This window comes from Suricata suricatta, chromosome 9 (genome assembly GCF_006229205.1).
Source record: "Suricata suricatta isolate VVHF042 chromosome 9, meerkat_22Aug2017_6uvM2_HiC, whole genome shotgun sequence".
Classification (NCBI taxonomy): domain Eukaryota; kingdom Metazoa; phylum Chordata; class Mammalia; order Carnivora; family Herpestidae; genus Suricata; species Suricata suricatta.
Genome location: NC_043708.1, coordinates 38,969,469 through 38,994,189, shown reverse-complemented (window position 1 = coordinate 38,994,189; position 24,721 = coordinate 38,969,469). Strand labels below are relative to the sequence as shown.

The following is a 24,721-nucleotide window of genomic DNA, read 5'->3' as shown; positions in this document are numbered from 1 at the left end:
CGGTCTGCCGGGCGGCCGGGGTGAACTTGGGGAAGGGGCCGGGCGCGCCCTCCTCGGCCCGGGCGCCCGGCTCCTCCCGGATAGCGTCCAGAGCGCCGGGCTTCATCGGGGGCGAGTCCTGCTCCCGCTTGGGGCTCTCCTCTGAGGCGGAGGACGCGTCGCACGACTCGATGATGAGCTCGCTGTCCAGCTCGGCCTCGCGCTCCTCCCGCAGGATGCTGTACTGGATGGACGGCGAGGCGGGCGAGGGCGGCGGGCCGCCCACGTGCCCGAAGGTCACGTAGCCCGAGGGCAGCGTGTCCTCGGCGGCCAGCGGGTCCTCAGACACCAGCTCGATCTCCGAGTCCCCCGATTCGGCGCTGCTGGCCTCGTGGTCTAGGGGGCTGGGGATGGCTGGCAGCCCGGACCTGGCCTTGGCCTCGGGCCTGCTGGCCACCTGGCCTACCGGCCGTGGGCTCTCCTTTGTTTCATAGGATAACCCCTTGGCTTCTTTAATGGCAGTGATCAACTCATCCTCGGAGATGCTGCATTTCCCCTGGGATTCTGCAGCAGATGGTTCTGTCGTCCCACAAGGCGAGAAAGAGCCAGAGAGGCACACACACAGGACAGACAGATGGACACAGAGAGAAGAAATAAAACAAAATTCCATTAGGGGAGATGTTTTCTTGTTGCTGGAGAAACACATTTATCTCATTAGCACAAAAATAGTCTGTTTCCAGGGCTGTGCTGAAAAGGCAGGCCACCTGAAGGAGAAAGCTAATTACTGTTATGGCCCAATTAATCAGTGCTTTACATACCTATCCATCTTAATCCAGCTACTTTACAAAGATGACAAAGCAATTTCTTAGCAACAGCACATAGGCTGGTTTTCCTCTTTCAATGTGGCAAACATTCTGGAAGTCATGGTTTTTAATTTCTGATACATTCTCTCAGGGGAGTTTTCCATGTTCACAGACTTCAGGTAATGGGATGTACAGAACTCTCTAATGTGGCCCACCAGTATCAACAAATCTGAACACCACCCATTCCTCCTGGACCACTGCTGTTCATGTTCCCTCCTTCAGTGAGACAAAGAAAGCTTAGTCTGGATCCTTACATACAATGACTTCTGAGCTTTACATTTCCTGTAAGAATCAATACTTTTACTCATTTTTGGTGAAAAGTGTAACAAAGTAGGGCAATATAAGAGAAAGTTTTTGCCAGTTCTACCAAGCAGGCTGTGAAGATTACCATAATGCACCCCCCGCCCCCGGGTTTCTAATGGGTGGCGGAGCCCACTATCATTCTTTTTCCTCTCCTCCCCTCCTCTTGAGAACAAAACCTGAGAATCACCCCCAGTCCCCTGGGTAAATGCCCGCCTTCTGACTGATGTTTATCCAGATGGCCTGCAAACTTGGTCACCAGCAATCTTGCTGACATTTCTCTCCCTTAGAGGCGACTACCTGGGATCACCATGACAACAGTTTTCAGGAGCTTGGTTTTTCCCTTGCCATACAGCAGGTCCTTGTTTCAGACTATCCCAGACAGTGGTCTCTGGCACTTTTATAAGCAAGAAATACTGGTCATTTCTCCAAAGCTTTGAGGTCACCGATTTGGGAGGGTGGTGAGAGCAGACTATGGCTAGGTAATCTGTTGCTTTAGGACTGTGGGAGAACCTCGATGGACAAAACATTTTAGATTTGTCTAATTCTTTACAGAGCAGAATTGATTTTATCCTTTAACTGACAGCATTCATTCATCTATTACATGTTGGACTTTCTTTTTTTTTTAGAATTTTTTAAATGTTTTATTTATTTTTGATACAGAGAGAGACAGAGCATGAGAGGTGAGGGGCAGAGAGAGAGGGAGACACAGAATGGGAAGCAGGCTCCAGGCTCTGAGCTGTCAGCACAACACCCAATGCGGGGCTCGAACCCATGAGTGTGAGATCATGACCTGAGCCACAGTCAGAGGCTTAACCGACTGAGCCACCCAGGTGTCCCTGTTAGGCTTTCTTATAGGCATTTGGGGAACACCTGGGTGGCTCAGTTGGTTAAGTGTCTGACTTTAGCTCAGGTCATGATCTCACAGTTTATGAGTTCAAGCCCCACATGGGCTCTGTGCTCACAGCTCAGAGCCTGGAGCCTGCTTGGAATTGTATCTCCCTCTCTCTCTGTCCTTCCCCTGCACTCTCGAGTGCTTGCTCTTGCTCTTTCTCTCTCTCTCTCTCTCTGAAAAATAAACATTAAAAAAATTCATAGGCATTTAGGATATATTAATGAATGAAACAGGTAACAAAATTTCTGTGTATATTTTAGTGGGAGAACACAGTATATCAATTATATATAATAAATGAGTAAAGTAGATAGTATATAAGAAAATGTTGAGTGCTGTGAAAAAAAAAAGTAGAGTAGGGTGAAGGGATCAGGAGTGCTGGGACGGGGTGGGGATGAATTTGCAATTTTAAATAGGATAGTCAAGCTAGACCTCATTGAGAAGGTAACCTATATTCAACACTGGAGGAGGTAAGAGAGTGACTCATGAAGATAATTAGAGGAAAAAGCATGCCAAACAAAGGGAACAGATAGTGCAAAGGCCCGGAGGTAAGAGCAGCAAGGATTTCTAGGTATCATCACAAGGAGGCCCAAAGGGTCTGAGCAAAGTCACCACTGCTTGTACACCATTCCTGGGAAACCACGAAACAGGCAGGCAGGGCCTGGGGCTCAGAAGGCTACAGTGGCCCTGCAAGGTGGCCTGGCCTGTGCAGCTCAAGAGACTGGCTAGGGTCCATTCATCCTCCACAACTAGGAGCCCTGGGTGGCTTTGTATTTGTTTATGTGATGATTTCATTCACATCTGTCTCTTCACCCTCCTCTGCTTTCTGTGACCCCAGACCGAAAGCACCAGGAGGGCAAAGGGCCTTTTCCCTTTTTATTTTTATTCACGGTCATATGTCCGGCCCCTAGTGCAGGGTCTGGCACACAGGAGGTCCTCGATAAAGAAGGACCTGATGTGAAGAGCTGGGTCTTAATCACACGTATGGCTCAGAACTGCCCTCAGAAATTCTGACTTTGTAGAACTAAATCTGCAGAGGCCTAACCATCTGTATTTTATATCTCCAACGGTAATTCTCTCTTTTTTTAAATTTTTATTTACTTTTGAGAGAGAGGGAACATAAACGAGGGAGGGGCAGAGAGAGAGAGAGAGAGAGAGAGAGGGAAAGAATCAAGCAGGCTCCACATTGTCAACACAGCTGGACGTGGGGCTCGATCTCACGAACCATGAGATCATGACCTGAGCCAACATCAAGAGTCAGATGCTCAACCAACTGAGTCACCAGGTGCCCCATTCCAAGGGTAATTCTAAAGTCACCTCCAGTTAGGGTTGGCAGATATAGCAAAGAAAAGTACAGGATATCCAGTCATATTTGAATTTCTGCTAAACTTTGAATTTTTTAAGTGTAAGGATGTCCCATGAAATATGACTGTTTTAATTGGCAACCCTATCTCAGCCATAAATCACTGAGGTACAGCGATCAGAAAAGGCTCAAGGATGCTGCTTTATTTAGTCAAGAATAGGATGGTATCAGACAGTGGTGGGGCGTGGGGTGAAAAGGCCTAATGCGTTTCATCTTGGGCAGGATCCATCCTTATTATGAGTTAAAAGCATCTCAGTAGAAATTATAGATAGTATCCTTTGTTCTTAATAGGAACCAAAATTTGAACAGAGTGCTAAGAGGAATCAGGGAAAAAACTAAAATAAAATGGAGGTTTTTATTCCCTCGTTTTAAAAATTTATGGGCGTTTAGCTAAGATATTGGTTATTATGTGTCAGGACTGATCCCGTAAATCTAGAAAGAATCAACAAAAATAACTGAACATATTATAAAAGCTGAGACAGTTAGAACTGCTCTGCAGGGGAGATGTGTTTGCCGCTGATAATTATGATGAAATAATTTAGAATGATGAAAGGTGAACAGGGGACAGTTTACCAAGGCACAGATGTCACCTTCCAACGGTGAATGATGCTGCCATTCAGGTCTCCCCTTTGTCCCCTGTCTCATTCTTCACTCATCATCCAGAGGGATCATTTGAAAACACACATCTGACTCTGCCACTCTTCCCTCCTTCTGCCCAGTCTGGCCACATTGACCTTGCAGCTGCTCCTTGAACACATGAAACATTACCGCTCCAGGCCTGTCACCTCTTCCTTCATGGCTTTCTCCTTCCCGACCTCACTTCAAGTCTCCGCTCAGAGCCATCAGCAGGGAGAAGACTTTCCTCACAAATACTCCATCACCCTCTTACACTATATCTTGCTTAATTTTTCTTCATTACGATTATAAATACCTAATAGTATATTACACATTTATTTGTATGTAAGTCTTCCCAACTAGAATATAAGTTCTGAGCAGGCAGAAATCTTGTTAGGTTCCACACTGTATCTCCAGTGGTGACTGGAGAAGGCCTGGCATGTAGTAAATGGTCAACACATACTTGTTAAGTGAATGGATGAGTGGACGAGTGACGTCACTTCCCAGATTAAAACCTTCCAGCAGTTTCCCACTGCATTTGGAACAAAATCCAAATTCTTCCTCCTAGCATGTGAATCCCTGAATGATGTGGGCCCTGCCCCCTCTCCAACTCTGATCTATGTCATGTTTTCCCTTTGTCCCTGTAAAAATTAATAAAGGGAAACCTAACTAACACCTGACAGGCTAGAAGGGGGTGCTATTCCACTCAATGTCAATTACAGGAAGAACCGGCAATTGCAGACCCCAAAAGAACCATCAACAGGAAAGAATGATCATTTACAGGCCTCAACAGAAAAAGATGCACATTCACCCTTCTAGATTGATTACCCCTGCAACTCAGCCAATGAGAAACCATCATCACTCTGAACTCTTGCTTTTCTCTAATGGACTTTTATTCAGAACAACCCCTTTCAACTTCCTTGGTCTTATCCATAAAACAATGTTCTTGGCCTTTGTTGGGCTTGCCTATGGTTTTACCATAGATAGCATGTCCTGAATTGTAATGCTCTGCCCTTCCTGAATAAACCAATGTTTTCTGGCAAAATAGCTATTTTTAAGGATAACAGTTCTTTGCATCATCTTTCAGTTCCCAAATAATGCAGCCTGGGGGCCTGTGCACTTGCTTTCCTCTGTACCTGGGGTCCCCATTTAACCCCTTCCTTCCAATTATAAGCTCCTTCTCCTCATTCAGATCTCTGATCACATGTCACCTCCTTGGAGAGGCCATCCTAGACCCCTTCACGCCCGACACTCTATCACTCTTTATGGTAGTCAGACTCTGTGAAATTTCAGATGCTGTGAAATCGATTTACTTTTTATTGCTTATTTTTTGCTAAGGGAAGCTGGGGTGGTTTAACATTGACCTTTCAATTACTGTCCTTTCTGAGGCTAACCCCTTGAAGAACATCCATGACCTCTATAAATACTCCTAGGCACTGTGTCAAAAACAATGTGGTGCCAGTAGGCCAATGGTCTGGCGTGTTGCAGGGCCCTTAGTACGTTTTCCTAGAATGCTTCACTAGTATTCATGACTGGTCTTTGCTGAGAAGACATTTCCAATATGCAAGCTGTAAGAATTTTTGCCTCTGTGCCTCAGAATATATTATTTAACATGACGAAAATAGCTCAGTACTTTGGGGAAACTTACAAAATGGAATAATTTATTGGAAATGAGGGAAATATATTAGACTCCTTGCTTAAGCTTCAGGGTGTGTGGCTAAAATTGTTCTAAGTGGGAATTTCTCCTGATTCATAATTTGCATAATTAGAATTGTACAAATAATTAGAATTATTATTAATAATAATTAGAATCATTATTATTATCAGAATATCACATGCCTGAAGTGCCAGGGGCTCGCAAGACGGGGAGAGAGTTACTGTAACTCCACAGGATAAAAAGAACAAGGAGAAAGGCCTCAGTGACAAGCTAATTCCTCCTATCTTTCCTGTTAGTTTTATTCTTATCCGTTGTCATCGAACTCCGGTGTTATGATGTGACGTGTGTGTGGACAGGGGAGCTGAACATGGGAGAGGCCTGTGTACTGGGTCTGGGGACTTTCTCTTTCTTCAGTAAGCTTTGCTGAGGTGTTTATTTGGAGCAACTGAAGAGAAAACCATTGCCCTAATCCCATGCTGCCAAGTGGACAACCCAAGGTCATAAAACCCCAAGATCATGTCAGACAGACCTGTCTTGGTCTTATCTTGAAGTTGCTTTAAAACCCCAATGGGGTATGGCCACTGAAAGAAAAACAAAAGGAAATTCCTTAAAAATGCACAAACCCTACATTATATCAGGTCTTTCTCATCAGCTCCATAAACTGTAATTTTTACATGAGGGCAGGTGCCATGTCAATGGACCTGTATTGGTGGGGTATTTCACTCTTCATGAAGGTGGGCTGAAGTTCTAAACTGATCACCAGACAAGCCTGGAGCTTGAGAAAACATAGCTGATGATATAGTCTACATCTTCCAAGCATCAGTATCTTTAAGTCATTGGATAACGGCAGGGTTTTACGATGCATTGTCACAAAGACCACAAGGAGGCTTTGAGACTCGGATACGTCCCTACCTCATGCTGTAATCTGGGACAAGTCACATCTAATTCACTTGGAGCCTCAGCTTCCTTATTTGTTGTCACTACAGAAATCTCAATTTAAATTGCATGGAAATTCACTGTGGCCTCACACCTCCATGCCCTTGAGCCTTCATGGACTGGAAGGCTATCTTTCCCCTTTACCTGTTTATTTCCTCCTGCTCTGTCCACCTGGGGACCTGCTGGACCCTGATGTTCCGCAGCACGCTAGGTGTCCCTCCCTTAGAACACAAATCACACTAGTGTGACTATTTCCTTGATCATCTGTTCCACTGGAAGGCAGAAACTGGTTTTTGGTTTTTTCAGTTCTCTAGCCTCACCAGTGCCTAGCAGAGTGCCTGACCAAAAGAAAGTATGTAGAATGTGTTTGTTGGGTGAATGAATGAATTTGAAAATTGAGGTGCCTGGGTGGCTCAGTTGGTTAAGCCTCTGACTTCGGCTCAGGTCAGATCTCACATTTGTGGGTTCGAGCCCCGCGTCGGACTCTGTGTTGACAGCTAGCTCAGAGCCTGGAGCCTGCTTCGTGTTCCGTGCCTCCTTCTCTCTCTACCTCTACCCCTCTCATGCTCTGTCTCTGTCTGTATCAAAAATAAATAAAACATTAAAAAAATTTATTAAAAAAAAAGAAAAGAAAATGAGGGAGGTGATACAATGGATCTTTAAGACCCTTAGAGCTTTATGGTTGAATAAGTCTGAGATCCGCTTGGAAAGAAGCAGAAGTGATGCTAAAGTTTTTAGGGAAACAGGGCAGGAGGGACTTCCATGAAGTTCTCCCTAACATGTGGACGCACTGCATTATCAGGATTTAGAGCAATTGCTCCTCATAGGCTTTGGATCTGTTTTAAGACTTCAGTAAAAGCTCTTTCACCTGACATACTGCAAATCATTTTTTTAAAAAATCAGAACGGTTTGTAAATCACTTTTGAGTTGGGCGAGAATGCCAGCCACTGGAGGAAGAGGAAGATCATAAGGCATCTCATCCTGATAGCTCGTGAACATTCAAGAGAGGTAGAGAGGCAGAGACTCCACTTTTGCCACCCAGGACGAGGTTCCCAGGGTGGGGTGGGGACGCTCCTGCTACCATGCTGGCTTTCACCCGGGTGTGGGAGACCCCTCTGTGTTGGAGAGGATATACTAAATATGGGTTAACACCCAGCTTTAGGTCACAGTAGGAGAATGTTCAAGTTGAAAAAGATCATAAGTTTAGTGAATTTGGAACTTTTTACTCTAATCAAATAAATCCTTTAAGAAATAAAACTGTAAGTAGCATTTCAACAAAGTAGAAAGACCAAAATGATCCTGCTGAGATTGAAGGGAGGGGAAGAGTATCTTTTCTTAGTTTTTCTCTCGCTGTTCATGTCCCTGTAATGACCCTGAAGTCCAGCCCTCCTTCATTGTATAGACTTGGAGCTGGGATGAGGAATGTGAAATGCCCTGTCCCAGGTGGCAAAAGCTAAGGTGCTCTCTCTGTGATGCCTCCAGATGACGGAGAAGTCCAGCTGCAAAGCTAACCTAGAAGCAGGCGGCGCCTCCCTCTCTGCTCTGAATGGTGGAGCCACTTGAGGATTTTCATGTTTCAGTGCTTCATCTTTACCTCTCTCCTCAAATGGGGAAAGAAACACTTTGTAAGGCAAATCTGATAGGACTTTAAGGAAAATCCCAGATCTCAACCTTTGTACCATGCACACAAGACTGAAAAAGTTGTATGTTAGGGCGCCTGGGTGGCTCAGTTGGTTAAGGGTCCAACTCTTGATTTCAGTTTGGGTCATGATCTCACAGTTTCTGAGACTGAGCCCTGCATTGGGCTCTGGGCTCACAGGGTGGAACCTGCTTGGGATTCTCTCTCTGCCTCTCCCTCCTCCCTCAAAATAAATAAACATTAAAAAAAGAAAAAAACCTGCATGTTCATTAAATTAGTTACACTGAGACTTAAAGTGACCCTATAGTAAAATATTTTGAATGCAGATTACATCCTTTTAAAATTCAGATTTCCAAATCCTGGGTTTTCCCAAGGCAAGGAACCCTAGTTCCCTTACCTGTTCCAGAAGATGGGGGAGTGACAGATCCTGGGCTGTCATCTTCAGGCTCAGAGACGGTGACTGTGGGGACTGTATCAGGACTTGGTTTCAGGCAGATATCTTGCTTCTCGGGGGACATCTCTTGGGTCGCAGTTTCAACAGAAGGTTCGATCTCAGTCAGCGTGATTTTGACGGGGGCAGTGATCAGAGGAGCACTGTGCCGTTCTTCAGAGAGGTCATCTATATAAGGCGCAAATGTCGATTCTTCAAATAAATGGTCCTTGAGGATTTTTCCCTCCACGGGAGCTGGTTTCTCTGGTTCACAGGCCTCTTCAGATTTTGTTGAGATTTCAGTGTCCTTATTCTTAAAGTCCAAGCCTTTCTCTTCCAAGCTGGGGTGACACTGCTCCCGATACTTCACTTCCTCTGGCCTGGTTATGTCAATGTATTTATAGGCTTCTGCTTTCATCTGGTCTAGGGGGTCTGCTAAGATCTTGTTCACGTCAGTGGACTCTGCAGGAGTCATCTCTATTCCAGAATCAGAACTAAATAAGCCACGAGGCTCCGTCCCAGGCACATCCGGTAAGGAGGGCCCAGGGGTACTCAACTCCTCAGGGCTCTCTGAAGAGGTGACATGGCCATTCTCCTTCTGAAGAATTCCAGTGAAATACGTAGAATCCTCCCGAGGTGGGTAACAGATGTTGGAAATCAGAGATGTGTAACACGATCCTTCCCCATCTTTTGATGCTGTTGAAAACGTACGATCCATGGCACTGGGGACATCTGCCGCACCTGTGAAGCAAAACAAGCAGCAGACAGGGAGTGGGTGTCTGGCTTCAGTTCTCTCTCCTGCCTACCCCATCACCCACCCATTCTGTGGAGGAGACACAGCATCCTTCCTCCTGAAGCCCTCGGAGTCCCCTCGAAGCACGCTCAGGTGCATTTTCTTGTCTCCCTCACAGCCCACAGCACTGCTGTTTTCCCCAGGCAGAGCACACAGGTTCACAGAAGCTGCCACACCCAGAGAAGTTGGGGACAGATCCCAGAGGACTAGAAAGCTGATTTTCAACATCTACTATCTCATGTGTAGTGACTTGGTCCTTCTTGGCCTTCTTTATATCTCAAAGGTTAATGACTCTAATGTAGCAGGAAATATAGGCTTATTTGAGTTTGTAAATCCAACAATGGGATAGCCAAGTGGGGAGTCTCGGAGACTCAGAGAACTGGGAGAGGCTTTCAGTCATGGACACCTGCTCCACTTGGATTCATGCTGTCCCTTCCCTTTGTAAAGGTCTTCAGAGAAAGAAACTCCCAGTTTTCCAATGGCCTCATCCCTAAGTGGAAGCACCTTAATAAGCATTTCCCTATTTCTTCGGTTTTTCCCTCATTTTGTTTTCCTCCTTATTCACCCACCTACTGCCCATTTTCTACCTCCCAGTGATATTCAAAATGACCCACTGGGAATTTCTTGGTTCCAATGGTGGTGCTAAGAACAAAGCAAATTTCTAAAATTTGACTCAATGCAACGTTTTCACCTGGTCTTCAAGTTCATAAACCAGTCCAAAACTTTACCAGCAGAAGAGGGGAACCCTCTGTAATTTTTCTTTACTGTAAAATGCTGCCAGAGGGGAGGAAAACCTAACATTTATTGAGGCCTTATCATGTGTTAAGCAGTGTGATTTTAGCTAGTTCTCACAACTCTTTTATAAACTAAGCCCCACACTCCCAACACATCACACACATACACATGCACAAATACACACTAAGCCCTTAGGACATACTTGAAGAATATCCCAGGGCATCAAGTCATAAAAATAAAAAAAGTAGTAACAGTGATAGAATTATACCAATAGCTAATATCTTACCGCTTGCTATGCTTCAGAGAGAGTTCTAAGCTTTTAATTAATATCGACTTATTTAATCATCAAAGCACTCTTAGAAGATAGGTACCATCATTAGCTACATTTTACAGATGAAGAAACAGAGGAACAGAGGGGCCAAACAACTCACCTAAGCTCTCACAAGAAGGAGGCCCAGCCAGGATTAAAATCCATTAAGTCTCAAAGTCAAGAAACATCTCCTAACACCCTTTTTACTACCTTAAATCAGTTTGTAAAGTTTTCTTTAAAGTAATTTTGAGCCAGTTTTATTACAAATAAACTTGGCTTTTGTCTTCTCCTAGCTTTCTTCTTGGTTGCTTAAGCCACTGCTTGTCTATGGGGAACAGAAAACACAACACCTCCACACCCCCTGCCTCTGCACCTGCTGTTTTCCTTCCTTGGTGCTCTCTTCGCCCGGATACCTGCCTACCTGACCCCTTCACCACCAAGTCTGCTCAAACGCACCTTCTTAAGGAAGATGACCGTGACCACTCTCCTCAACTTGCAGCTGGTCCTCCAGTCCCTACTGCCTGGCAATCCTGTGCCTACCTACCTTTCTCTCTTCCTTTTCTTTTTCCTGTAACACTTGTCTCCTTCTAACATACCACTTAATTAACCTATTTGTTTATTACCTATTTACTGATTGTTGAAGTACGCTCTATGAGAGCAGGAATCTTTGGATATTTGATTCACTAAGGCAGTCCAACACCTAGAAGAGGGCCTGGGACATAGCAAGTACTCAATAAATACTTGCAAAATAAAAGAGGGTAATCTGAAGTTTAGAATAAAACACAAAGAACAGGATTATGTGGGAATATAGGTTGGAAGATTCCCCAAAGTTGCTAATGAACCTCTATTGAGCAAGTGGCCAAAATCTGTGAACAACAGACCAGTTCAAATCTGTATATTTCAGTGAAGCTTCTAATTGTATGTCCTTTACCCTTTACCCATGGCAGCCCCACTTTTCAGGTTAGATGAAAAAAAAAAAAGGTCAATAACAGAAGGATAATGGTAATGATGGACTTTATTACCGAAGTAGACATAGACCATCAAAGGGAAAGCTGTTCAGGTTAAATCCATATGTGCACACATCCCTCTATCCTGAAGTATTTTAAAGCTTCTTTCATTATATGGGCTCAGCCTACATGCAGACCTCAGCAGAGGCAGGGAAATCAATCCTAAGGTATTTCACTACAGACATCTGGATCTGGGGATTCTCTACCACAGTTCTCTGGAAGCACTTCCATGTATTAGTAAGTGTTTACCCGAAATTAGGAGGGTCTTGCCCATGGATATAACCAGTGTGGAGGCGTGGGCCGTGGGGAAAAGGATGCTGTCCTGGAGAATATACAGTAGTAGGTAGTTTCCAGGGCTGTGGCACAGTCATTTCATTCAGCTCCCACTTGACACTGCCACTGCAGGGGCCACCTCAGGGCTCCTGGCCCATAACACCTACACCTGGTAAGTTGCCCAGTCTCCTGCCATCAGTTATCATACTACACACAACTGTCAGCTGCTCAGCCACTGGCCCCAGGGCTCTGCCCTGTCTCACTGGATAATCTTTAACTCTGCAGGCTGGCATCTGAGATGAGGTGAACACTGCACGGCCCCACTCACAGCCCTGTCTCCACTGCTTCTCTCATTTACCCTCCACTCTGGGCACACAAAGCCCTTCACGATCTCACACTCACTCCACTGGCTTTTCTAGACCTACCCTCCATGCACCAATTCAAACTCTGAGCTCTGGTTAATATAAAGTGTCTATCACTTCTCCAACCCTTCATCCTTCCAATCTGCACATTCAAATCTCTGCCTTTTAGCCTCAAGCCATTAAAGATAAGTAGCTTTAAATGCTTCCTCCTCCAGGATGAATTTTCGGACCATACTGTCAGGACATGACCCCTTCCTATATTCCTCCCTCCTCTTTCCTGTTGCAGCTAATTTATTCTGCTCATGTGCCATGTATCCATGTTATGTACTACTAACCTGTCACCTCCTGGAATTTGAGGCTCATGTCTTATACACTATACTGCACATAGTATGAGCCTGATACAAAATGAATAAATGGACCAATCAATCAATGAGTTTATTCAATGCAGCTACTTAGAACAAATTAGAACTAACTGATGCAAGTTACAAAGAGCCTAGTTTTAATCTATCATAGGAAAGACAGAATTCCAGTTATTCAACAAGGGGGTGGTGCTACATCTCAGGAACAAGATGTGTTTTGATGCCTGTGGCCACTCGGCTAGAGAGTGACCCAGCCTCTGTCTAGGCAGGAGCAAGCATGTTGGGGGAAGTTGCTGAGGCAACTGCAGAAGTCCCACCAATATTATATGATTATTTATCCATGTACTCCATGGATCCATGTGATCACTTGTCGTCAGACACAATCTCCTCTACTTCTTTTTATTTATTTTTAGTGCTTATTTTCGAGAGAGAGAGAGAGAGAGCAGAGGGAAGGGCAGAGAGGGAGGGGGACACAGAATCTGAAGCAGGCTCCAGGCTCTGTGCTGTCAGCAAAGAGCCTGTTGCAGGGCTCGAACTAATGGACTGCGAGATTTGAGTTGAGCCAGTCAGCGGCCCAACAGGCTGAGCCATCCAGGCGCCCACTTCTTCCTTACCTGTAAAAGAGAATCAATATAATTTTCCCTGAGGTGATGCCACAAAGAATAGGGGCTCCTCAGATGTATGTTGGTAATTAAGGGAATAGAATCTAGAGTGCATATACATCATCTGTGAGTCCATAAATAGAATCAGCAGTTAGGAAGAACTCCTACCTCTGAAACTCTTATCCTAACAGCTCTGTCTTGCTTAAAGAGCCTGACATCAAATTGGAAGGACCTCTCTGCCACACTCTACAAATACGACCACCAAGAGGAAGAAGAATAAAGTCATTTGTATAAACCACACATTTTAGGTGGGACCATGTCAGGACCACTGTAGAAACAACAAATAATATCCCATTTTCTTAAACTGAGCTAAATGCCCTGAAAGTTTCTCTAATCTAACTTACTGAAATGCGTATACATTACAGAGTGCCTATCAGACAGAACTCTTGAAAATCGTAAGTCCTCTAGACAGTAAATTAAGTAAGGGCAAAGTCCTATGGGACTATTAGAACTGAGAAGCCGAACTGAGCCTTAAGGCTCAGGAAAGCCAATTAATCCTTGTCAGTGCTTCCTGGAGAGCTGGCAGATGCAAGAACTGAGGCATAGAGCAAAAGCCAGTTGCCCCCGGTAGGAACACTGTTAAATACAAATCCACCAAATAAAAGGTCTTTTCTTGTCTGGGCTAGAAATTACTACTTTCTTAATATAACCAAAGATTCCTTGGGACGTCTGACTTCCTTATTCTCTCCAGCTGTTTCCTTGGCCATCTAGAAGTCTGATTTGCTTGGAGGCAGATGCACTTCGAGAGTCAATGTGTGAACCCCAGATGCTGTCTCGGGAAGCAGCTACACAGGAGGGCACAGCAAATTCAGCTACTTGGATGCATTTAAATGGGATTGAAATTAAAAATTTCAATTTACAAATAACTTCTCAGGAATGTACTTACAATAAAAAAAACCAAAGGATTCATAGCCTACTATTTCTAGCCAAAAGCTAGGAGGAAAAAGAATGAAAATAAGCTAAAACTATTGTCATTGAAGCACATGTGGGAATAAAATCAGGCTTTTGCATCCATCCATGTCCTAGGTCAGAAATACTAATCATGAGTTAGACAAATTCACTAACATCATAAAGGGAGGGTGTTTTGTTTTGTTTTATTTTATATTTTTAATTCCCTGGCAACACTAAGGAATGAGGTGGTGAAGATGGTTTTTCCATTTCCCAAGGAAAGTTTCAATCCTAAAATCCGTTAGCTCCTAAACTCTGACTCATCCTCACAGGGTTGAGCTTAATGGACCGGGGTGGCCTACAGCTTAGTTTTACATTGTGCCTCTACTACTGCTACTACCAGGTGGGAGACTCTGTGAAAGCCTCTCTGTGTGTCAGTTTACTCATATTGAAAATGGGAGCAGCGGGGCGCCTGGGTGGCTCAGTTGGTTAAGTGTCTGGCTTTTCGATCTCCCAGTTCATGGATTTGAGCCCCACGTTGGGCTCTGTGCTGACAGGTAGCTCAGAGCCTGGAGCCTGTTTCAGATTCTGTATCTCCCTCTCTCTCTGACCCTCCCCTGCTCACGCTGTCTCTCTCTGTCTCTCAAAAATAAATTTTAAAAAAATGGGAGCAGGGGCACCTGGGTGGCTCATTCAGCTAAGCGGCCGACTTTGGCTCAGGTCATGATCTCACCGTTGATGGGTGCAAGTCCTGCGTCAGGGTCTGTGCAGACAGCTCAGAGCCTGGAGCCTGCTTCAGATTCTGTGTCTCCTTCTCTCTCTGACCCTCCCCTGCTCGCACTGTGTGTGTGTGTGTGTGTGTGTGTGTGTGTGTGTGTCAAAAGTAAATAAACATTAAAAAATTTAAAAAAATGGGGGCAGTAATAGCTCCTCTTATATCAGGCTGTTGCGAGGATTAAAGGACATAATGCATTTAGCTCTGTGCCTGGCACAGAGTACACACTCAATAAAGGAGAGCTGTAGATTTGGTCATTGCCTCTATTTTCCAAAGAGGATACTAGCCATTTGCAGCACACTCCCATCTATTAGTTTGGTACTTTATCTGTAACGAGGTGCAATTGAAGTCTCATGGGCTAAGAGTTAAATATAGCCAAACCAGCCTCGTGTTGCACTTTGGGGTCTGCCTTAGATGCTGAAGTCCCCAGAGTGGAAGGCCATGGCTGCCCACACAGCATCATGAGCAGTGAGTCATTCCTTAAATACTTTCTAGTGATGCAACTGACATAGATCCTTTCATGCATGTGGTGATAACTGACTTGAATGTGAAAAGTTGAAACTCACCAAGACAATAGACAGTAAAGAAACAGAAAAATTGAGCGTCCAAGGATGAGCTTTCTCCCTTGTGAATAGAGCTCATTCTGACTCCTCAGGGTGAAGAGAGGGGGTTTATGGTTTAAGATGATACTTTATTATTCAATAAAGCCCACCCTTACTGCTTTGAATGGAAACAGAGAGTGCCAGAAAGAAAGACTGATTATACTAAAAAAAAGTTTTCTGAGCACAGAGGTAGATGTGCTCTACTAGAGAAACATCTGGTTTACCCTTCTCCCTGGATTAAAAACAAAACAAAACAAAACAGAAAACACCAATTATTGTTTGAATAGAGCCAATACTTACAGATTTTAGGGACATTAGTCCCATTGAATTGGGAAATATATTTTTAAAAGGGGGTATAATTAAAAAATTGGAATGACACTGGGGGTGGAGAGAGAGATACACATTAAAATTCAAGACTTAAAGGCCAAAAGCACTGACCCAAAGTAAATCTGCATTCCCTTTGCCCACAATTGTCTGTCCTTAGGCTGCCGAGGTGATGGATGGCAGGCGCCCACACCGAGTTTAGGCTGTAAGGTTTCATCCCTGAAACTCCCACTCATCTCTGAGTGCAGATGTATCAGCTGGCCCACAGCACGGAGGCTGTGACACATCTGACAACAGAGCCATTTATGAAGGATGACTATACCAGGGAGGCTTGTAGGAGCCTCTGTGTCACCTGGAAAATATTCTCCCTCTGAAGTTAAATGGTCTGTGATTTACCATGAAAAATGGGTGCTGAAAAATCCAGGTACACCCATTCTTTAAAATTTTATCTAGGTGATTAGTTAATAGAGTAAAAAAGAAGAAAAATGAGCCTGCATTCTTTAGCAAAAGCCTCTAAGCCAAAGCTGATGGCAAGTTTGGGGGTTACTCTTTCTTTCCCCAAGTTTCCGACTTATTGAAAGCTTCCTTGTCAGGATAACAGATTTATCTTTGAGATTGCTAAGTTAATGTTTAATAAAAAATGATTCAGCAAGTTTTTGGTTTTGGTGGCTTTAGTTGGTTTTTTTGTCTGTTTGTTTTTTGTCGTCTTCCTGAATGAAGAGCCAGGGCTTGCACTGCCTTTGAGTTTTCACTTCAGCAGAAAATTCTGTGAGAGGAAAGATCCAGGCCTGGCAGACAAACCACTAAGTTTCTTGGACATTCGCAGCAGTACCTTGGAAAGCACAAAGCTAGAGCGTGGAGGTGAAATGGGACTAGACATTCTGAAGGGCTTGGGATGTGAGATACATATTTGCCTGCTGTCCAAGGTCAAAAGGTGATTCTGTGACCTTCCTTGGGGGGGCAACCAATTTTGGAGGGAGAGGGGAGGTAAATATTTCTAATTTACTTAGATCTTCAGAAAAGATTCTTAAAACCCTACTTCCCCTTGCCTTTTTTTAAAAAGAGCTTTATTGATTCATAATTCACAAACCATAAAATTCCCTCTTAAAGTGTACAGCTCAGCAGTTTTTACATATTCACAGTTATACAATCATTATCACCATCTAATCTACCCACCTAATTCAGATGCATTCTCCTCTTAGTGCTCTTAGCGCAATACAGAGAAAGCTCTAAGTTACCTCTGCCACATAAAGAATTCGCTTTGGGGGGCGCCTGGGTGGCTCAGTTGGTTAAGCGTCTGGCTGTGGCTCAGGTCATGATCTCACAGTTCGTGGGTTCAAGCCCCGGTCGGGTTCTGTGCTGACAGCTCAGAGCCTGGAGCCTGTTTCAGATTCTGTGTCTCCCTCTCTCCCTGACCCTCCCCTGCTCATGCTATCTCTCAAAAATAAATAAAAAATAGAAAAAAATGAATTTAAGAATTCGCTTTGGAACATAAAAAAGAACTATCCCATCCTATTTATCATTTGTTGATAGAATATCACTCTTTGATTTCCAAGGAGGCAAATAATTGTTTTGGGTCACATTACTTCAATGTTATGTGTACATAGGTAATAGAAAAAAAGAAAAAAGGAAGCGGCACCTGGGTGGTTCAGTCAGTTGAGTGACTGACTTCAGCTCAGGTAATGAGGTAACAGTTCGTGAGTTTGAGCCCCACATTGGGCTCTCTGCTATCAGTGTGGAGCCTGCTTTGGATCCTTTGTCCCTCTCTCTCTGACTTTCCCATGCTCATGTTCATGCTCATGTTCTCTTTCTTTCTCTTTCTCTCTGTCTCTCAAAAATAAAAATTTTAAAAAGAACAAAAGGTACACTATAACTTTGCACAGTGATGGTTCATTTGCTCCCTTTCCCCCCCATGTAGAATCATCTAGCTAATCCCCATAATTCCTCTTACATGATCTTTCTCCCCTACTTCCCTCGCCATGACAACCTCCTCAGCGTCTCCTTCCACCTGAATGACTGTGGTCAGTTTTTAAGTGTCTGGCTTCCGGCCTCACGTCTTCCATCCCCCACCTATTGCTTTCAGCGTTTAGTCCCAGGTTTGTGGAAAGAGACATCTCAAATAATTAGTAAACAATATGGCATATAAAGAGCTAATCTCCCTAATATATAATGTGTTCCCAAAAATCAAGAAGAAAAAGCCATCAATCCATTTACTTAATAATAGACAAAGGTCAAGAATAAACACTTTGCATGGGACAATCAATATAAGTGACCCTGGAACATAAAAATGCAAATTAAAACAAACCTAAAATGACATTTCTCCATTTTCAGATTGGGAAAAACTCAAAAAAGTTTGGCAATACACTCTGGTGAGGCTGGGAGAAACGGGCACTCTCTTACTGAGAGAGGACTGGTAGGACTGGAATATGATACATCCCTAAGGAGGGCAATGTGGCAGTGTCTGTCCACATTATAAATTCATTTACTCTTTGGATCAGCACTCTTACTTACAGATGCTATTCTATGGACATATCTGCACATGTATAAAATGAATATGAAAAAGCTACTCATCACAGCATAGTTTAAAGTAACAAAAATTGGAATCAAGTCAAATATTCATGATCAGAGCTGGGTCAAACAAATTATGTGCTTCTACACATAGAATGCTGTGTGCTTGTATGAAGTAATGAAGACAATATGCATGCACTGATACAGAAAGATTTCCAGATAAATACTGTTAAGTAAAAAAATAAGATGCAGAAAAGATGTTCTAGAAATGAATATGGATATACAGAATGATACGTCTCTTCTAAGAAAAGGGGAAAATAAGAATGCGTATTTGCATTACAAACATATACTTTGCATAAAAAAACTGGAAGAATACATGAGAAATTATATATTAACCATGAGGCTGGGACAGGATAGAGAGTAACAGAAGTAGAAGGAAGACTTCATCGTGTCCTTCTTTTTAAAAACCATTTTCCTTTTTCAGCAAAATGCATGTATACTATTTAAAGTTTTAATTTCATTTTAAAACAAAGAAAATGAAAAACAACGTAGGATGATAGTAATGGGATTGCACAAGCTCTGATGGGAAACCAGCCCAGCTCCCTCCTTCCACATGACAGACGTTCCAAGATGTGAAGATAATATGTCCTCTCTGAGGTTCTCCTGGCTCAGACTAAAACCGTCTTCATTCTCTCCTTCACCTGTTCTGTTCTTTCACACTGAGTTCCTAGAAGACACAGACTGAACCTGTGCCTCATTGCTTCCCTTGTGCTGTGCACACTTGCTAGCAAATAGATTTTGTTTGGTAAATACTTATAGAGTGAATAAATATGTTCCCAGGTTCATCATACTGGTGGCTTCTACTGGGGAATACACTGGAATATGTCCTTTTCCCTCTAAAATCTGAGCTGTACCTGACTATAAGCTGATGAATACAGGGCAGGACAGTGAGATAATTTACCAGCTTTGATGCCCATGACTTAAACTTTCTATTTTTACTCACAAACTTTTAATTTAATTTTAATTTCAGTATAGTTACTATACAATGTTATTATATTAGTTTCAGGTGTACAATATAGTGGTTCAGCAATTCCATACATCACAACCAGTGCACTCCTTAATTCCCATCTCCTGTTCCCTCCTTCCCGCACTCTCAGCCCCCTCTGGGAACCATTAGTTTGTTCTCTACAGTTAAGAGCTTGTTTCTTGATTCACAAACTTTTATACCTGCTGCTCTGTACTATGAGCTCATGTTGCATTTGCAGCTAACCAAACCCTGTGGTTATAGAAGTTGTTGTTGTTGTTTTCTAAATAGTTGTATAATTTCAAAATACACTTAACCCATAGCACTGGGTGTATTTGACAAGCTTGAAAGACATCAAAGTCAGATGTAAAGAATTTTCATAATTGCCTATGACCTGCATCTGTCATTTTTTAAATACAATTTATTGCCAAGTTGGCTAACATACAGTGTATATAGTGTTCAGTGCTCTTGATTTTGGGGCTAGATTTCCATGATTCATTGCTTAGATACAAGACCCAGTACTCATCCCAACAAGTGCCCTCCTTAATACCCATCACCATTTCCCCCTCTCCCCACCTCCTCATCAACCCTCAGTTTGTTCTCTGTATTTAAGAGTCTCTTATGCTCCCCCCTCTGTATATAAAACTATATTTTCCCCTTCCCTTCCCCCATGGTCTTCTGTTAAGTTTCTAAAGTCCTATATATGAGTGAAAACATATGATACCTGTCTTTCTCAGACTGATTTATTTCACTTAACATAATACCCTCCAGTTCCATCCATGTTGCTGCAAATGGCAGGATTTCATTCTTTGTCATCTGCATCTATCGTTTAGAACACAGTGAAGAAGACTTGAGGAATGGAATTAACCTTAGTTTGGAATAATCCACAATATCAAGCTAATGCCGGAGTTAGGGACTTCACGTTAGAATATGTTTCATAAGGGGAAATGTATGGCCATGAAGCATAGGGCCATCTCTGTAGGGCTGCCTACCACCAGTCCATACTGTGTCTCAATGAAAAAAAAAGATATCCTTCTCCTGGTGGACACAGACCTATGCCACAGGCTTGCATCCTCTGCTGAAGGTCTTGGGCTTTCTGCCAGTTTTGGGAATTGAACATAGGTCACATAGATCTCTGGTGTCTAAAACAACATCATGTACGGCTTTGAGAGGTGCATAAGGAAGGACAAATAAGGATGATTGAGGGATAATTCTGTTAGAAAGATGACATGGCATGTGATGTTTCGTGACATGGTAGGAGGTATGGTATGGTACGCCATAGTATGGTGTGGTGTGTGGGGTGGGGTGTGCAGCATGACGCGGTGACAAGACAGGACAGGGTGTGTGGTGTGGTGTGCGGGGTGGGGTGTGGTGCTGTGCTATGGTATATTGTGGCAGGACACGATGACAAGACAGGACATGGCAGATGGTATGGTGTGCTTCAGGGTACGGCATTTCGTGTCAATAGGACTTGGGAGTTCCACCCCCAAGTTACTGATCTTTAATGTTATTAAACTCTCAGGAAAAGAGGAAGATCACAACAACAATTAGCATGTAAGTTACATGTTTACTATGCTCCACATAGCTAATTAAATGAATTATCTCATTTCCAGCTTCAATAGTATATGAGACATTTTTTAAATCACACACATGCTATTAAAAAAGATACTGAAGCTTTGAGAGGTTCAGGAACTTGCTCTGAGGAGCACAACCAGAAATGACAGGACCAGAAGTTAGATTTAGAGCAATCGGATTGGAAAGCGGATGCTGTTAGCACTATTCTCAGAATTGCTACAAGGATTAAAGTAGGCTAAATGGATTGTGGCTGGTTTCTTAAGCAAAGCTAGATGGATATGATTTGGAGTCACGTCATAGCTAATAATGCAGTAAAGTGGGAAGAAACTGTCTTGCACAATCTGCACAAAGTAGACTTCGATGGCTGATCAATGTTCATTCCTTACATAAATTGTTAAGTGGTTGTGGCGAGAAAGTGTGTGTTCTAGGACTTACGATTTAACTGAGAGTGTATCAAAGTGGATTTTAAAAACTCTTAGACTTTTTGAAGAGATTGCTTTTATCTTGAAATATGAATATTTTGAAATATTTTATTTTCAATATTATCCTTAGTTACCATCTTGCCTTTATACAGTATTTCTTCTTCCTCTTCAAAATCTAACTCCTATGTTTTGCTAGTCATGGAATCTTTGAAATGTAATTTTGTGTTTTGAGCATTGTTGATTTCAAATATAATCTACTATTGGAATGCATCTTGTGAAACAGAAATAGGTGAATGACACCTTGGGGCAAATTAGCTTCAAACTGGAATTTGGGGCATATCACCTGGTAGACTCACAGGCAAATCTTTTGATTTTTACACACACACACACACACACACACACACACACACACACACAGTCAAGATCAAAATATATGCATAAAATTTATTCTACTGGGTGTACAGAAAATAGACCCCAGAGGTAGCCATACTAACCAAGGGAAGTGACAAGAAAGATTAATGTCCTTGATCAACAACAGCATTTATTTTGCTCCTCTGAGCTATCTGGTCTATGGGCCGGGGTAAACTGTGTGTTTAAAGCGAGACAATAACTCAGCCAATGATGTGCAAGTTTGGGAGTATTGATCCAAGTGGCTCTCAGTGCTAAGGCAGGAAAGTATATCAACATTTCTTTTCATCCCATTTTCTTTCCTTTTATCCCCAGGAAGAAAAAGGACAATAAACAATAAGCAATAAATTAAAAACGCTCATAATTTCTGACATCCATCCAAAATTTCGATCACCTACACATTAAAGGGGGTAACTAAAATATTGCATTTTCCCCATGTAAACTACCTAACTGATGACCAATAAAAATACTTTGTTTTTTAGGAGTTTGGAGAAAGGCTGCTACTGAAAGGATAGTGAGCCTTGTTCTGGGGCTTTGAAAGTAGGTATGGTTTTAGAAAGGCAGAGGGAAGCAGTTAGAAATTGTTTCAGGGGCAGAAATAATTGCAAGGTCAAGGGCAAAACAATGAGTAGGAAAGAATGATGACTCCCACAGGAGGTGCTGCTTGGGAAGCAGAGGGAATTCAGGCCAGAAGGTAGCTGGGGTGACAGAGCCAGCATGAGGGCTTTAAAAGGTGGGATCCAGTGATTGTTCTAGTCCAAAACTAGCTTCCACAATGGCAGCATATAGGTCTGGGGGGTCATGTCAAGTAAATGTGTGATGTTTTTTAATTATAAAAGTAAAAATACATGATCACTATAAAATCTTTTAAAACTATAAACATATACAAACTTAAAAGTTGTGGTCCATATCTCTACTTCCAAGTTTCTCTCTGAGAGAGACAGATCTGCTTTGTATTTTATTTTATTTTATTTTTTTGAGAGACCAAGAGAGACAGCGCAAGCAGGGGAGGGTCAGAGAGAGAGGGAGACACAGAATCCAAAGACAGGCTCCAGGCTCTGAGCTCTCAGCACAGAGCCCAATGCAGGGCTTGAACCCACAAACCGTGAGATCATGACCTGAGCCGAAGTTGGACACTTAACCAACTGAGCCACCCAGATGCCCCAAGATCTGCTTTTATTTTAAAAGTCAGTATTCCGGGGCACCTGGGTGGCTCAGTCGGTTAAGCCTCCGGCTTCGGCTCAGGTCAGATCTCACGTTCGTGGGTTCAAGCCCCACGTCAGGCTCTGTGCTGACAGTTAGCTCGGAGCCTGGAGCCTGCTTCCGGTTCTGTGTCTCCTTCTCTCTCTGCCCCTCCCCCTCTCATGCTCTGTCTCTCTCTGTATCAAAAATAAATAAAACATTAAATAAATAAATAAATAAAAGTCAGTATTCCATAGAATGAATGTTCTCAAAGTCATTCAGGCATTCCACTTCTGTTAGACACTTATGCTGCCACCATTCTTTAGCTGTTAAAAATTATACTGCAGGGGTGCCTGAGTGGCTCAGTTAAGCGTCCGACTGGCTCAGGTCATGATCTCACAGTCCATAGGTTCGAGCCCTGCGTTGGGCTCTGTGCTGACAGCTCAGAGCCTGGAACCTGCTTCAGATTCTGTGTCTTCCTCTCTCTCTATCCCTCCGCATTCGCGCTTTGTCTCTCTCTCTCTCTCAAAATAAGTAAATAAACATTTTTAAAAGATATGCTGCAATGAATATCCCTTGAGTACATGACTTTTTGATGAGACCACTTAAGCTCAAGAATATAACTCTTTTGAACTTTATTACATAGCTATTTGAAAATGGCCTAGTAAAACATTCTTCTTTGTGCCAAATCTGTATGTCAAACTGGAAGAATTACAAGAAAACAAAGCAAAGAAGGAGCAGGATTCAATAATACAGAGGCTAAGAAAAAGGGCTGGTTTCAGCAGGTGCCATGAAAAAATAGTAAACATCCACCAGGACTCACATTTCAGTAGAGCCTAGAATTCCAGACTTCAGACAGAATTGCTGTTAAAGAGACTGAAGCAGGTAGGTTCAAAAGAAAGACTTTTTAGTACAGAAGTGCCTGATTAGGAAAGCTTCACAGAATTGAAAGGATTGAAGCTCAACCTTGAGGGATGTGGAGAATTCATATAGGCTAAAAATAGGTAGGGAATTTCTGAAGATGGATGTGTTGATGCTTTGATGTTCAGTCGGATACATTCACAAAGTTATTTGAATTTCCATAAACTCCATCTAAACCTTGGACACCATCTCACAGTCATCTTTTCCGAATGGTCTGAAAGGAATCTAACATGTTTGACTAAACCCTAAACAAGCTAGTATATGAACAGTTAAAATAGTCTGGGTAAAACCATAAATAAATATGAGCTTACAGAGAATACTGCATTTTTTTGTTCTAGAAAGATTTCATAAAATGAGAGCAGAAGCCACAATCAAATGTGTCCTGGAAGAGGAACCAGCAGCCAATTAAAATGTCAATAATTCAATATAAGCATTAAATTTTCATAGTTTTTTTAAAAAACTCTTTAAAATAAGCTGCAGGACATTATCTCCTGCATCTGGTTTTCAGAGCCATCTAATCATGACTCCTATAAACTGTGCTTTGCTGTAGTTAAGGACTGAATTAACTGACTGGGCCACAAACAAAAGTCAATTCCATGTAAGTGTGTGTTTTTTAAAAATTGGTTAATAGCTGTAATTTTAATCTGCCTCTCAACATCAAGTAGTTTTTTTGAAATAAATGTTTCTTGAAAAGAGTAGTAGGAAAGAAAACAGAGAATCAAGTTTTCTCTTTCCCGAAGTGTGTAGAAAACAGGTGATAGTCTATGTATACCTTCTGTTATCTTTGTTTTGTTATTTTTGCTCCAAACACATGCATATTACTCAAACATATTATAGTTGAGTCTTGAACAAAGTGGGGCCTAGGGGCACCGATATCTTGCACAGTGAAAATCCACATATGATTTTTGACTCTCCTA

At 42.7% G+C, this 24,721-nt stretch overlaps 1 protein-coding gene across 1 annotated transcript in view; it reads right to left on the bottom strand.

Annotated features, from left to right (window-relative positions):
* RTN1 (reticulon 1) overlaps positions 1 to 24,721 on the bottom strand; it is a 227,758-nt gene that overhangs the window by 95,420 nt on the left and 107,617 nt on the right. The window contains exons 2-3 of the mRNA XM_029952041.1: positions 8,642 to 9,415; positions 3 to 558 (exon numbers count right to left, since the gene is read on the bottom strand). Coding sequence (XP_029807901.1) covers positions 3 to 558; positions 8,642 to 9,415 — 1,330 coding nt within the window. The remainder of the gene's footprint in view (positions 1 to 2; positions 559 to 8,641; positions 9,416 to 24,721) is intronic.